The 15,250-nt window shown below is 38.5% G+C and overlaps 1 protein-coding gene across 1 annotated transcript in view; it reads right to left on the reverse strand.

The window, feature by feature from the left end:
* MAN2A1 (mannosidase alpha class 2A member 1) overlaps window positions 1–15,250 on the reverse strand; it is a 56,678-nt gene that overhangs the window by 11,339 nt on the left and 30,089 nt on the right. The window contains exons 10-13 of the mRNA XM_028747881.2: window positions 14,612–14,797; window positions 14,266–14,380; window positions 12,580–12,647; window positions 1,267–1,432 (exon numbers count right to left, since the gene is read on the reverse strand). Coding sequence (XP_028603714.2) covers window positions 1,267–1,432; window positions 12,580–12,647; window positions 14,266–14,380; window positions 14,612–14,797 — 535 coding nt within the window. The remainder of the gene's footprint in view (window positions 1–1,266; window positions 1,433–12,579; window positions 12,648–14,265; window positions 14,381–14,611; window positions 14,798–15,250) is intronic.

Below are 15,250 nucleotides of genomic sequence, written 5' to 3' on the forward strand. Positions count from 1 at the left end.
ACATCCAAGTGTAAACAAAATTATTTGGTCCCCAAAGGATGACTTATACCGAGATCCTAAACTCACAACAGTGCTAGGAACTATTTTCTAATCAAAGCCAACATCCTTGTTATGAACAGACATGTGAAAATAATGGTACTCAAGAGAGCTAGATCTCATTTAGCAGGATTCTTTTCAGTTTATTAAATCCATGCTTTTCCTACAATAAAGCAGAACCTAGGACACAATATTAGCTACAATAGCTGCCTTTCAAAGATTCCACTACATCAATTTATCCTCATTTGCTTCTATTCTAAGAAATTCAAAGGTAATGATGCAATCAAATTCTTCTACGTTTGAGAAACCTGAGGAGCAATGAATCAACAAAAAAATATTTTGGAGCAACAAACCATCCTTGTTTTAATCACTGCATGTACTCTTACTTGAATATATAAGGAATTGCAGTGCTTTTCTTTAAAGCTGTTTCACACAAGTAAAGACGCTTACTTATATTTCAAGCAAGAGACAGAAAGGGAAATCAAGAAGTTATTTTCCGCATGCTCAAACACTACAGCTGCATCCCCTCAGTAGGGTTCTTGTACTTCAGCAGTAGCAGAGAAAAATGTTTTCATTTTGCACTTTTAGGAAACTGTTACAAAAAGCATAAGGATTATAGCAGAAAAAATGTTGATGGAAATTCCACAGAATTTTATGAAACTGGAGAGCCAAGAGAATTTGAAAGGAAACGTAACCTGGATTCTCCTTTCCCAGAGAGACAAACAAAATATTTTATGTTCAGAGAATTGTTAACTTCAAACTTACACATTCTGCTCTGACTTCTCACCACCAGGAAAAACATAATTAAACTAAATATTTGAAATGAAAAATTGATTATTTTTTTGTCACTTTGGAACTATAACCTGGATTAAAAGAAAGCTTTAGTAGGACTACAATCCTATACCAAATTTCTTATCAGCAACCTCCAAGAAATTAAAGTGAGCTTACTTCCAAGTAAACACACATGCTGTAGTAATTTTATGCACCTTTCAAGTCTCAAATGCATAGGCATCCAATTACTATTTATAAAGGGGAGGGGACAATAATCAAATCCCATAGTTAAAATTATCACTTGTTTGCTTTTAAAATTTTCCCAAATACATTATCTAGCAACAGTTGCAGATGACTGAATTCCCTTTTTGTTTGCCATTTTGTACTACTACTTCCCACATAGAAAATATCCACATGCTTGTTCAATACACTTTCATAGGTGTATTACAAATAGCTTGCCTGATATGCATCATATGTTATTTTAGCAGCTCCATCCCATACTGCGGTAAGCTGGACCACAACTGGTCTTCCAGAAGGAGACAATACTTTAATTCGAGGTGTATTCACGTACACTGAAACCACTGATGTACGTTCTTGTTCTGTAGGGTTATAAATCAAAAGGTACCTGCAAGAAATGTTGCCAGATCTTTACAAAAACAAAGTTATTTGATCAAAGACTTCTTTTTTCACCTGAATTACCAAGATAGGAAATTATACCAAGAAAACATTAAAACAAAAAGAATACATGGGCACAATGCATCTAGATGAACAATGCATCTAATATGCTAGCTAGATATTAAGAGTTTTTCTTTTAAGAACACTTTTGAAGAGAAAATACTGAAAAGTTCTTGGCAAATCTTTTTCAGATAAATCTATTCATTTACCAGTCACCTGAAGTGTTTCATGTCTAGAGCCTCAAAATACAGTTTAATATGGTGTGTATATTCTCTTAAAAGCATATACAACTTGTTGAAATTACTTTATATCATTGGGTTGGGTTCAGATGAGCTTCCTCTGTTGGAGGAAACATTTTCCTCCTTCAGAAAGGTGCTTTTGAGATCTATCTGCAAAACACTGAAAATCACCCAACAAACGAAGCCAAGTATTGTAGCTGAATCAAAGAACATCTGGACAGTTGCTATTTCTTAGCCCAAACCACAAGCAAATAGTATAGAAAGAAACGATGCAGCTATATCTTAAAATATGCATTCACATAAATTAAAAAGGGGGAAAAACTGTTGGAATATAATGAAAGCACTGGTATACATTTTATCAATTTCTGTTCTTACACTTTCTATCACACTACTTTGTCTCAGTTACTTAACTTCCTAGGTGATTTCTTGCAAGAGCGCATTTGTAAGCTGCACTGGTCAATGTGAATATACTGACATGACCTCTATTTAAAAGGTTGATATTTAAAGAATCCAAAAAGTTAAAAGCAACTGAATGACCCTTTCCCAATAAAATTCATCCAAAATTAACCTGAGAACAATGGCAAAGAAGAGTATTTATATTGCTAAACATTCAGATACCCCTTGTTTGAGTTACTCCCTGTGTTCACTGGCATCTAAGAGACATGCAAGCATCACCCACTTGCACGCGATCAACTCACGTGTGACCGCGTATACATGAAGTGACAGGAAATAAATAATTCGATTCAAACCAGGAAGGAGTCCTTGTAGCTCACGAAAAGACCAACCCCAGAGCCGGAAGAGGGTATCAGTGAAGGTGGAGGAAGCCCTGAAGAGACTGGGCTTTGTTTATGCTGCTCAGCCTCCCCACCTAACAGCTGATGTGTGGGGTAGTGCAGCCGCCGCTGCCACCACTTTCCTACACATCCCTCTAGCCTCCTGCCAGCTCCACAGCTTCAATTCTAGTTGCGGATATTTTTGGAGAAAGCATTTTTTTTTTTTGTATGGCTTGAGGAGAGAGTGGCAGAGATGGCATTTAAACTTCACACAACTTCACTTATGCGCACACGGGCCTGCAATGTAACCCCTACATAAGTGGGGAGATACCTGTACTAGTGAAAGTTATCACGACGATGTGGTTGTATATATGCACCACCCAGTTTTTCATCTCACCACTAGGAAGTACCAGCATGCCTTAAGCCTTGACCTTCTCAAGATTTATTCTGTTCTCTGTACAACAGAACATAACCTATTCATTCAAATGTAGAACTATAGTTGTCTCTAACTTTACATGAGCTGCAACAAATTATGAGACACACCGCTTGCACTTCAACAGATCAATCTAAGACACAAATATTAAAAATTATAACATAAAATTTTCTATGGAAAAAAATGGCAGGAAATGTGTTGGGGTTTTTTGCATATTATTTTTATGTAGTGTAAATTCTATTTCCTTCATAGACATAGCCACCCTAGGCTTGCATAGACTATGTAGATGCTTGATTCTGAGATACAGTGGTACCTCGGGCTGCAGATGCTTCAGGTTACAGACTCCACTAACCCAGAAATAGTGCTTCAGGTTAAGAACTTTGCTTCAGGATGAGAACAGAAATCGTGCTCTGGCGGCACGGCAGCAGTAGGAGGTCCCATTAGCTAAAGTGGTGCTTCAGGTTAAGAACAGTTTCAGGTTAAGAACGGACCTCCAGAACTAATTAAGTACTTAACCCGAGGTACCACTGTATATTATTATTAATTATGTGGTGTCATCTATGTACATGGTGCTTTCCAAGGAATGGGAGAACAGATCCCTACCTCAAAGTTGCCTCTAATCTCTCTGAATAATAATAATAATATTATATGTGAATAATAATAATAATTTTATTTTTTCCCCACCCTTCTGGCTGGTTTCTAGGCAGCTTACAACATATCTAAAACATAATAAAAACATCAATCCTTAAAAAACTCCCTATACAGGGCTGCCTTCAGATGTCTTCTAAAAGTCAGATAGTTGTTTATTTCCTTGACATCTGAAGGGAGGGCATTCCACAGGGAAGGTGCCACTACCGAGAAGAATTTCACAACAGAAATTCAGGCCATATAAGAACCTAATTCTATCATCCATCCATCCATCTATCTATCTATCTATCTATCTATCTATCTATCTATCATCTACCTATCTCCTTCAGCATAGTGTCTTTAAGATATATTGATACAAAAGGAAGACCAAGTGACAAGTTGTTCTTGTTTCCACCTCATCTGAACAGCAATTTAAAAATAACTGCTGCTTGAAACTGTCCTTGAATATCTAAGCAGTGCAGATGTGGAAGTAGTCCTATGTTTGTTTTTAAAGATGCACACGAACAGGAAGTTGCAATGCAGAAATATTATCCAAAGCCACTCTCTGGTGGGGGAAGGTCAGAGAATAATTTAATGATAAATGTACCTAGAACCCCCAAAAGTTGAGGTCAACCAAACTCAACCATGTATTAAAATGTAACTGGGGAACAAACAGAAGGGAAGGTGAAAGAGGAAATTAGGAGTCCAATAAGAAGAGGAAACTTATATTGTGATTTTAGCCAAGAATTAAGCCCACAATTTGAGAAATGAAAACACCATGCAAACAACAGGGCACGCCCTGTCAATTTCAGGTACACAATTGCGTGTTTTACATTTATGACTAATACAGCTCTGCGATGCAATTTTTAAAGCTTTGCATCAGGTCCATCGCTTAAAACACCATGTCACCTGTAACAAGATAGATATCTACAATAAAAATCAAGACACCACACTCACAAAAGACTCTACTTCACTCATACTATGTGGCACAGCACAACATCCACCCATGTGGAAAGACAAATGCTAGATGTAACCCACCCACACAAAAAAACAAGCATGGAGGCAGGTTTACTGAAGGAGGCTTTTCGTACCATCTAAAAAGGTCCCGTTAAAACTGGACTTAAGACAAGAACTCGGAGAAACTGAACCTCTCTTTCAGAGGCAATAGGCAGCTGTGCTGCTCTCACCATTCAGAGCACTTCTTTGTGGCACTGCCTCGGGGTCTATTGCTGGAATTGATTTCTTCCTTCAAAAATTTAAAATTGCTCTCCTGTTTCCATCAGCCAGAAAGACCCTGAAGAAAAAAATTTCCAGTCAGAACATTTTACCCCAGATTCAGTAGTGAGGCTCGGCCTAGTCCATCATTAAAGTGCTCTCCAAAATGCCAATTTCTCCTCACACCACTAAGTTTTGTCTGACTCTTAACTGCCACATTCCACGGAAATAACTCTATTCTGGAAGGTACCTGAGCTTTGGGCTCATGCACTAAAACTGGTGGTAGCCACCATTAGAGATTTCACGAAGAAGAAAATGCCCCTTATGAAGTCCTAGGGACATTAGCAGTACAAGCAAATAGCAAATTATGAGGTCATAAAGATCTGATTGCCCACACACAATAGTAACAGAACAGATGTTATCGAAAAGATTACCAAAGAACATTTTCCAGAGACAGACGCCACCACCTGCTGCTCTTAACCTTTTTCAAGAAAAACACTTACCTCTATAGTGCCAGAGATACTTTCAAGCAGAATTCTTACATAAACATATGCCCGGACATGGCATCATATAAATTGCAACTAGGATTAAATTTCATCAAATCTGCTCTGAAGCAGGAAAATTTAATGAAACCCCTTCAATGATATAGTACTATATCTTCCAGTGTTTTGATTATGCAAGAGCCAAATAGTTTATTGTGATGATTATTCTAATAGTAGTAGTAGCAGTAATTATTATTATTATTATTTCTTCAGTGGTCACAAGATATAGAAATAAAGTGCAAGGTTGAGAAAAAGGCAAATGTCTGCTTCTGAGAAAGCGAAGATGCTCTACTGTTAGGTGACCATGAATATTAATGTAAGGTAATATGCAACCTCACACCCAAAATCTCATCTCTCAAAGCCTCAGCATATAAGTCAAAAGCCATCAATATAAATGTTTTTAATATTTCTGCCAAAAGTAGAAAAAAGAGCTGAATAAGAGCTGATGTATTTAAACTCGAAAATGATGCTCACAGAGAAATAAATAATAAAGTCCAAACTTGAGCAGGTTTCTCAAGCAAATTGTACAAGGGAAAATGAAGCAGCATTACAAAACCTGTTCAACTACATGTATTTCCTTACATTAACATGTACGCAAAACAAGAGACTAATGGCCAAAAAAAAGAACCGCCATGACAACACTCCTTCATGGAACTGAGCTGAGGCCTTAAAGGCTTTCATATGCACACCCCATACTACTTTGTCCAATCACACTGCAAATATGATACACAATTCAGGTGACAAGATTGGGCTTTTGAGCATTGACAGCAATATTATAACCAATATTCATATACTACTTACATTCATATAATATATGAATTTAAGTCCTAAATGGCTTAGGATCTAAATATTTGGTGGATTGTCTGCTCCCATATAAGATTTCCTGAACATGACAATCAGGTGAGTATGCCCTCTTAATGGTGCTAAATTTGCATTATGAACCAAGAGTGTGAGTGTGTGTTTTCAGCACCTTTTGGGGGAATGTTCTCTCCTCACAGATCTGACAGGCGTCAACCCTGATGGGTTTTTGGTGCCAGTTAAAAACCATTTTTATCCACTCAGGTTTTGGGCAGAACTGGTTGTGGGGGTAGGCAGCTTTTCCCTGCTGGAATCACTGGTATGTGATATGTGATTATGGGTTTATGTCAGGCATAGACAAACTCGGCCCTCCAGATGTTTTGGGACTACAACTCCCACCATCCCTAGCTAACAGGACCAGTGGGCAGGAATGATGGGAATTGTAGTCTCAAAACATCCGGTAGGCCGAGTTTGTCTATGCCTGGTTTATGTTATTTATTCTTGGTATTTTGCATTTGTTTTTATACATTGTGCCCTACTTTGGGATTATTTTAATAAACAGTGGGCTAAATTGCCAAAACAAACAATTTAAATATCTCATATATCTCATCAATCACATTATATTCCTGTGCATACCATCTTCATGTTTTATGATATAGCAGTATATACTTTTATATTTTAAAAAAACCACTCAATTTAATCCTTTGCGTCTATAACCATTTTCTATAATCCCAGTAGAAGCAGAAGCACTTTGCACTCAAAACTCTAAATTCTCATCTACTTCATAACTTACTCCAAAAGCCATCCTGCATCTCTGCCAGTTCCACAAATACTTCAAGATCCATGATGCTGTATCCATTGATGACAAAAGTGCATGCAAATCTGCCAATTTTGTTAACTCCACAGAAAATCTATACCACAATGCTACATGCTCTGGTGGATTTTACAAGGGAAAATGAAGCAGCACTAAAAATGCCGCTCCATTATATGAAGCAATCACAATAATTATTTAAATGAAAGCATCCATTTAAAGGTGACAATATTGCACAGCACAGGTACACTTCAATAGTTTTATTTAAGTTTGTTTCTTCAAACAAATTTTAATTAGGCAAAGGTTACCTTTATTTTTTTACATCTGTTTGTACTTACTGCTCATAACTACTCTAAATAAGATCTGGTGTCCAACCTTACCACTACACTCACAAGCAATAAATACTTTCAGCTCAATTTAATCTCTCAACTACCAACTGAGTCTCTGAGACAGAGCCAGAACAAGCAATTATGAGTCTGTGGCGCCAGTGCTCTAGACCCCAATCCTGTTAAATTCACCTTTTCCTTTGTTGCTCTCATCTCTCTCAAACATCCTCCCCTCCCTGCTAACAATCTTAAAAGCAACTCTGTTCTGATCATATCCCTAAATTCTGAAGTCACTGGGTTTTTGTTTTCCTTACAGAAGTTGAGTGCTAACCCCCACTCTCAACATGTTCCTGAATTGACTTCATCACTCACTTCTTTCAGGTACATACATACATACATACATACACACACACACGTGTTCTAAACTCCCATTGTTCTTGCACATTTTGCAACAGGGAACTTCATTAGGGTGAGCAGTTTTTGAGTTCTGGGCGCAGTACTGTGACTAAGATTTCAGATTAAAATTGCAGAGTGGAAGGAAAGGAGGGCCTTTTTCTGCCTCCCCACTTCCAGCTGCTCTCTGAAGACTGGGGAAGAGACCCTCTTAAGAATATTAGAGGGGTGGGGAGGGGAGGGACTAGACCATGTGAAAAATGATTGCAATATTTTAGCAGCAATTCATTCATTTTCAGCTTTGTGTTCTTGTTATTAAAAAAAATTGCACCTGGACATTCTGTTGTTGTACCCATAACCTAGATTTAAGGAGCCATTTAGCTCCTAGCTTTCATATCTCTGTTTCTAATACTGCACAAACACTCATGGTTGGTGAACATATGCTGCTGTCTATATTCTTTCACCTATTTTCCTTATTTGGCGGTATAAAATAAAGCATAGTATTTTTCATATTACAGGTGGTTCTGTTAAACTAGTATATTGTCTTGCTCCTGACCTAATGCCATAAAACACAAGGTGAGGACTCCGAGCAAACTCAATGAAATCAATGCACTTAAGTGTACCGATTTCAATGTGACTACACGAAGTACGTAGGTTAGATATCATATCACAGCTTGGGTGATAATCTATGGAAAAAAACTTACTAGTGGCAGCAAATGGCAATACATTAAAGTCTGGTTGATTTTCAAAGTTATGTTAGGACTCTCTCTTGCAACCTGAAGAGGCAGATCACACACCCCCAAACGGCAAGATCTATAGATAACTGTAAGAAACTGAGTATGTCACAAGCTGTATGTCGCCTACCACAACCACCATGTATAAATATCAGCTAAATAAACAAGCATGAGCCTGAAAAAGATTTATTTATCAGCTGAATTCAACAGTAAAAATATTTCCTGAAAAATCACAACAAAAAGCCCACAAACAGTATCTGACTACACACAAGTCTGGAAGGGGTGAAGCAAAGAGAGGCACTGGAAGAAATCCGATTAAAAGTAAAGATAGCACAGACCTCTGCCGGCTCTCTCCTGACGAGTTATGACGATTCCTAGACTTTTGGACCTTTGCTGCATTTATTTATTGTAGTACAGCGGCCAAGAGCATAAATTCTGAGATGAAGGTTCTTGATTTCAAGCTCAAGTTTTTAATATGGAATAATAAAGTTGTGCAAGCTTAAAAGACCATTGTAAGAAATGGTAAAAAATAAAAATGATATTGGAAGTACTTTCAGCACACCGAGTAAAAGTTAGTTGAATACAATCCAGTGTACACCCACTGAAATTAATGGACCTAAGTTAGTCATGGTCATTAATTTCAGTGGGTGTACTGTGGGTAAAAGTTAACTTAATATAACTTTTTATATTTCTATAGTACACTGCAGTAAATTTTACCCTCCTTAAGAAGTCAGAAACATGTACCAAATTTTAAGCCAAACCTTTACAGAATCTCAAAGCCTAATAATATATTTTCCAACATCTTTTTAAAATGTCCTAAGCACATGTCTTCAAATGTATCAATGATTTCTGCAAATATTACAATTGTGGTAAAAGAATCAATAGGTGACATTCAAAGGTGTTTCCCACTTGTGGAATGAATATCCACTCACCTAATGGGACTTCTTTCCCCTGCAGCCCCAAAATTTGGTCTTGCCCTGGCTCCCACTCTCAGACAAGAGACTCAGAGGGCTTTCAGCTCAGGAAATCCCAAAGGATTTATTGATATATCAGCACACAGTCTCAGTATCAGCTCTAGGTACAGAATACATCGTTCATGAGAGTTCTAGGATCATGGCTAGGCATAGGCAGGCACCATCACAGGACCAGTCGGTTATGTGGATCTCATTCCTAGTGAAAAGACTGTGCTTGCAAGGGAGCACTCCTAAAAGAGGAGCTGCTGAGTCTGTTCAGATGGTCTTTTGTGATGGGTACAGAGTCCAACCCCCTACCTCTTACTCAGCTGGCTTGGCCGAAGGGCTACCTGCCTCTTTGGCTACCCTGGAAACTTTGTGCTCAGGAGACTTAATAGGAACTGACCCAGCAGACTCCTGCTCCCTTATAGAAGAAGTCAGCAGCAGTGCCACACGACCCTCTTCTCCATCACTACTGGAAACTTCCCCACCCGCAATTGAGGCTCTCATCCTCTGACAGATCCTGGCATGCCTACCCTTGTCCTGGCTGTGGCACATGACAGCTACGAAGGTTGAGTTGAAAGACCCATGGCTGCAGGGAAAGAAAGCCCTGCTGCATCCACTTGTGGCACTGGATAATCACCTAGTACCGACACCAGGTTATCAGACCATGGGTTTTTATCTAGCACAGATATGCAAAGAAAGATATACAGTGGTACCTCGGGTTACATACGCTTAAGGTTACATATGCTTCAGGTTACAGACTCCGCTAACCCAGAAATAGTGCTTCGGGTTAAGAACTTTACTTCAGGGTGAGAACAGAAATCGTGCTCCGGCGGCGCGGCGGCAGCAGGAGGCCCCATTAGCTAAAGTGGTGCTTCAGGTTAAGAACAGTTTCAGGTTAAGAACGGACCTCCGGAATGAATTAAGTACTTAACCCGAGATACGCATTGTCTGTTCCCAAATTAGGTTTACAGTCATACCTCAGGTTGAAGTTTCTTCAGGTTGAGCGCTTTCGGGTTGCGCTCCGTGGTGACCCGGAAGTAACGGAACACGTTACTTCCAGGTTTCGCCGCTCGTGCATGCGCAGATGGTCAAAATGACGTCATGCGCATGCACAAAAGCGGCAAATCACGACCCGCACACACGCGGGTTGCGTTTACTTCAGGATGCGAACGGGGCTCCGGAACGGATCCTGTTCATATCCAGAGGTACCACTGTACATGCATTTATAACACCACCCATAGCCTCCTCATCAACATTATATCCAAGAAGACAGTTCTGATGTTTATACAAACAATTCTGTAACACAGGCAACTCCTAAATTGTTACCTTTGCAAACTAACCAGACGTTCTATGGTGACAACCCATAACCCTCTGAAATACTCTACATCAGCCTCAACCTGGTGCCCTCCTGATGGTTTGGATGCAACTCCCTTCGGCTCCAGCCATCCTATTTAGGACCAATGGGGGTTGTGCTTCAAACATCTGGAGTGCATCAAGTTGGCATGCAACCCTCTTGAGACCTATCAAAAATTACTTCACAAGTTCGTAAGCAGAAAATAAGGCGGCTGTACAATCTTTGCTGAGCCTCAAAGTATTTACTGCTGAGCAATAAATACTTAAGCAGTACTTGGGCTAGACCACTCATCGCCTCTTCTCCCCAACTCAAATATTATTGGTTACGGTTGCCATACCGAATGAGACTATCAAAAGTGCTGATCTCATGGCAAAACAAAGCATGTGAAGAACTTCCAGAGTCTAGAAAAGAGGAATTCAGAGTCTCCATGGCACTGTTTGCAAACTATTGGCATTATTATTAGAAGCTGCACAAACACCACTTCCACTTCCATTTCCTTCCAATTCCTCAGGTTAGAAAAGAGAAAGAGGTCATGACCACAGGTTTCATAGCCCTGCTTTGCTGAATGCAGGGCAGTACTATGAGGGCTACCCCTATGGCTGCAATCCCAGTATTAGTGGCCCTTATGACAGCAATGGAGATATCTGCTCTATTACCACAGACAACTAGGCAATTACAAAGTTTCAGTGTTATTCACTTCTGTACAAACTTGCACACAACATACTAATTTAAAACACCACATTTCTGAACTAGATAAGATACCTATAATATTAATAGAGGTATTCCTAGTGTTTCTTCTTGAAATGAGCTACAGTTCAACCCCAAAAAAGCACCAAACTGCAAATTCTGAAACACTACAGTAATCAATTCTTTCACCTAGTTTATTTGCTACCAATATTGTTGTTCAAGATTGAGAAATACTGAAGTATATGAAGACATTATGATACACAGATACTATGCAATAGTATAATACACAGTACACAGTATAGTATAGTACACAGATACTAAGACATTTTCAACAATAAGCAGCATCAGTGTTTTTTTAAAAAAAGAGCGAATAAATTATGTTTTACTTAACCCTACTGCTCAGTGCTTCTGTGACTATTTCACAGCAGATTAAAAAGGCATTGTCATGGTTACCTTTCTTAGTTAGAGGTGTATCTATCACCTTCATTGTAGAGCTTTCAGCAGATGATGAAGACACACCTCTTTACTTTGGTCTTTGACATCCTTTATTTATTTATTTATTTAAACTGTGTTGGTTCATTATTTTAATGATTTTGTCTGATATTAAATTGTATGAATCGCCATGAGACGTTATGGTGAGGGCTACGTAAGTAATCCTATAAATAAATATGTATTTAAGTGTCTGGTTATTACAGCAGTTTTTCAAGCAAAGCATAAGCTTTGAGATGAGATATAGATGGTACTTTGTTTTCTCAATGCTGCCTTATTGCTAAATCCTCAAATGTATTTCTTTTTAAAAAAACAAACTATGGCTTTAGACTTGGCATATCAAAAAATGCAAACATAAATGAAATGACACTGCTTTGGGAGGTTATCTATAACTTTTCTTCCTCCCACCCAAGCTTCCTATTCTAATTTCTTCATAAATCATGAACTATCCTATTTTTATGGGTTAAATTTGCTTTATTTTTATTTCATAAAATGTATACACTGTAAATAAGAAAACCTCATCTCTATTTACAAAAAAGGATAAAACATTAACTAAAAATTAATTTACTGCAACTATACCACCTTGATTTTGTAATTTTAGCAAGTCCTGTAATATCTCCCTGAAACGGAATAGTTTAGTTTTTAAAAAAAATCAAAACAATAGTAGAACTTTTAACATTCTGCGTATTCTCATGCATTAAGAAAGAAAGCTTTTACCTTGGCTGCTTACTCAGTTCTATGACAGTCTTGTGTGGCAAAGAGTCCTGTGTAGACTGCGCATCATCCTTCCAATGGGAAAAATGTTGAGGTTACTTGCAGATACAACACAGAGCATAAGAAGAAAAGTCTGTTTGAAAATTCACCAAGGCTGCAATCCTGTACCCACTTATCTGGCAGCAAGTCTCACTGAACTCAGTAGATAGGACTGTGCTGCTGAACAGAGTTGAGCCTACCATGCCACAGAACTCATGGAGTCATTCGAATCCCATTCACTTTATTTTTAAGGAAGTATACTGATCCCTCTTTAATTTTAAATATTTTGAGGGTGGCTTATAAAATTTAGTAATCAAATCAAATCCACCAATAAAATGGCTTGGGATCCAAATATATGAATGAGTGCCTCTTTCCATACTAATTCTCCTATGCTTTGAGACCTTCAGGGACCTCTTTATTTCAGAAGTCATCAGTCAATATGGAAGGCTACTTCAGTGGCAACGTCCTGGGCCTCTGGAACATCCTCCCCAACATTGCTAATCTTCTGGTGCCATGTAAAACCCTTGTTTACTGACCCAGGTGTTTCAAATCCATTGCAAATTAATTTTATGCACTGCACTTTATACTTTCGTTTTTGTATTACCATGACTGATGGTCCACTGCCCTCAAATTCTAAGGGTGAGGAAAAAATGTTTAAGCCACCACCACAAGATAAAACAGATAAAAGGAAGCACTGAAGTAATCTCAGCAAGAATTAACAGGTAGCAAGCCACACACCACTGAGAGAGCCTCTCCCCATCACTATCTGCCTCAACCACAGATGACGAAGACACCTGGAAGAAGGGACCTGAAGTAGGTATCAGTGCACAAATAGTTCAAGTTGAAGTAAATGATTGCTCTAGGCAACTCAGCTCCCCAGTCTGGGAATTTGGAACCCTTTAATCATGCAAATTATACAAGATGTGATTTGTCATGCTTTCATGCTACAGTTTCATACAGTCAAGCTATTTTAAACTCAAATAAGAAATAACCAATGAAATAACATTACTGGGGGGGGGGGTTCATTTTTGTTCACTATTTAACTATTTGAGAAGCCAACTGCCAATTGTTATAACCAGTCACAGTACCTACCCTGTTGCAAGCACAGTCAGTTTAGGTGTAACATTCACTGTAGTACTGTACTACAACTTAACTTGGTCACCCAGTATAATTGTATTATACAGTACCTTGTAAACAATGTAGGCATCTAACAGTGTCCGTTCACTGTTCAGAATGAATTTGTCAATGAAACAGGATGGGGAGGGATGCCATTTTCAGCAATTTTCCCTCCCCCTGCAACTCCCCTAAATCTGCTCAGGGGGTTTGAAAGGAACACTGAAAATTATCTCCCTTCCCCTCATGCCACTGACATTCTTTTCATCAAGAGGACACCATTGAACACCACGTGAAGTAAATGGCTAATAAGTTCACCAGCAAAATTTAGCACATTCCTTCTCCCAAACTTTTTCTTTATGGTATGATTACAAAAAAAATGTTGTCCGGGCTGCATTAGGTGCCAGGTGAGGTGCATAATGCAGCCAACCATCTCATGCTAAGAACCTAAAACAAGACTGGCCTATTCACCAACACAACTGTGGCCTCCTGGAAAGAATTTGTTCGTGATTATAAGGATTATTGCCATAAACTCACCATTGTAAGAAATGGGGTTGATGGGTTGTAACGATACGTTTCTGGGTCCTTTAGAATAAGAACGTGAGCAGAATCAGTGATAATTTTCTTCACGTTTATTAATGAATGGAATAGCCTGTGAACAAAATAAATACTGCAGCTGTGGGAGGTTGGATTCAAGCATTCTTTATGTTAAAGGGCTACAAAAAAAGCAGCAATTGCTAAGTGTTGACTAACACAAAGCTATTAATATGTTTACTTAAATATAAAATCAAGAGAAGTTTGTCCAAAATAGGAGACCAAATAATCAGATCTCCCCTCAAGCCAAGAAATACACCAGAGGCAGTATGAAATGCGCGACACTTACCTAGTGCCATAATCCACAACAACCCAGTCTTTAGCTGTTCCTGTGATAGCATCATGATGTTGAAAAAGTCCCAAGTTTCTTCTCGCCTCTGTTAGTAATTTGTAGTGGTCCACCGAAGGAAATACTTTCATTTTCTCGGTTTTTTTAGACTGTACCAGAGCCAAGGAGTAAAGAATTTCAGCAGCCCTGAAACAAAAAAAGATAATTTTTTTTAAAAAAAATGTTTACAATATTTGTATACCAACCTTTCAACATAAAGGTTCCCCAAGAGGTTTCCATAATACAACTGAACAAGACTTACAACATCCTATTATTCACTTCAGCATTAGGTCAATGAGAAGCTCCTTTCTTTCAAGGGTCTGAAACACAAGGCTAACAAAGCCTTAAGTATAAAAACTTGTTTATGTTTAGAACTAATTAAAATACACCTAGCATCTATTGCAAGTTCTGGTTCTGTTTTCCTCAAGCACATTTGATAAGTTGTCAAGTGATCAAGTCTTCACTAACTTTCTCTTAAGCTACTTTCTGCTATACGCAAAGCCATTAGAGCAGACCGTTTTGGGAGAGGGGTTAAACTGGACCCAGTGCTATGTACAAAGACACACACCTGACCATTCAATACCGTCTTCATCAGCAGTA

This window comes from Podarcis muralis, chromosome 11 (genome assembly GCF_964188315.1).
Source record: "Podarcis muralis chromosome 11, rPodMur119.hap1.1, whole genome shotgun sequence".
Classification (NCBI taxonomy): Eukaryota; Metazoa; Chordata; class Lepidosauria; order Squamata; family Lacertidae; genus Podarcis; species Podarcis muralis.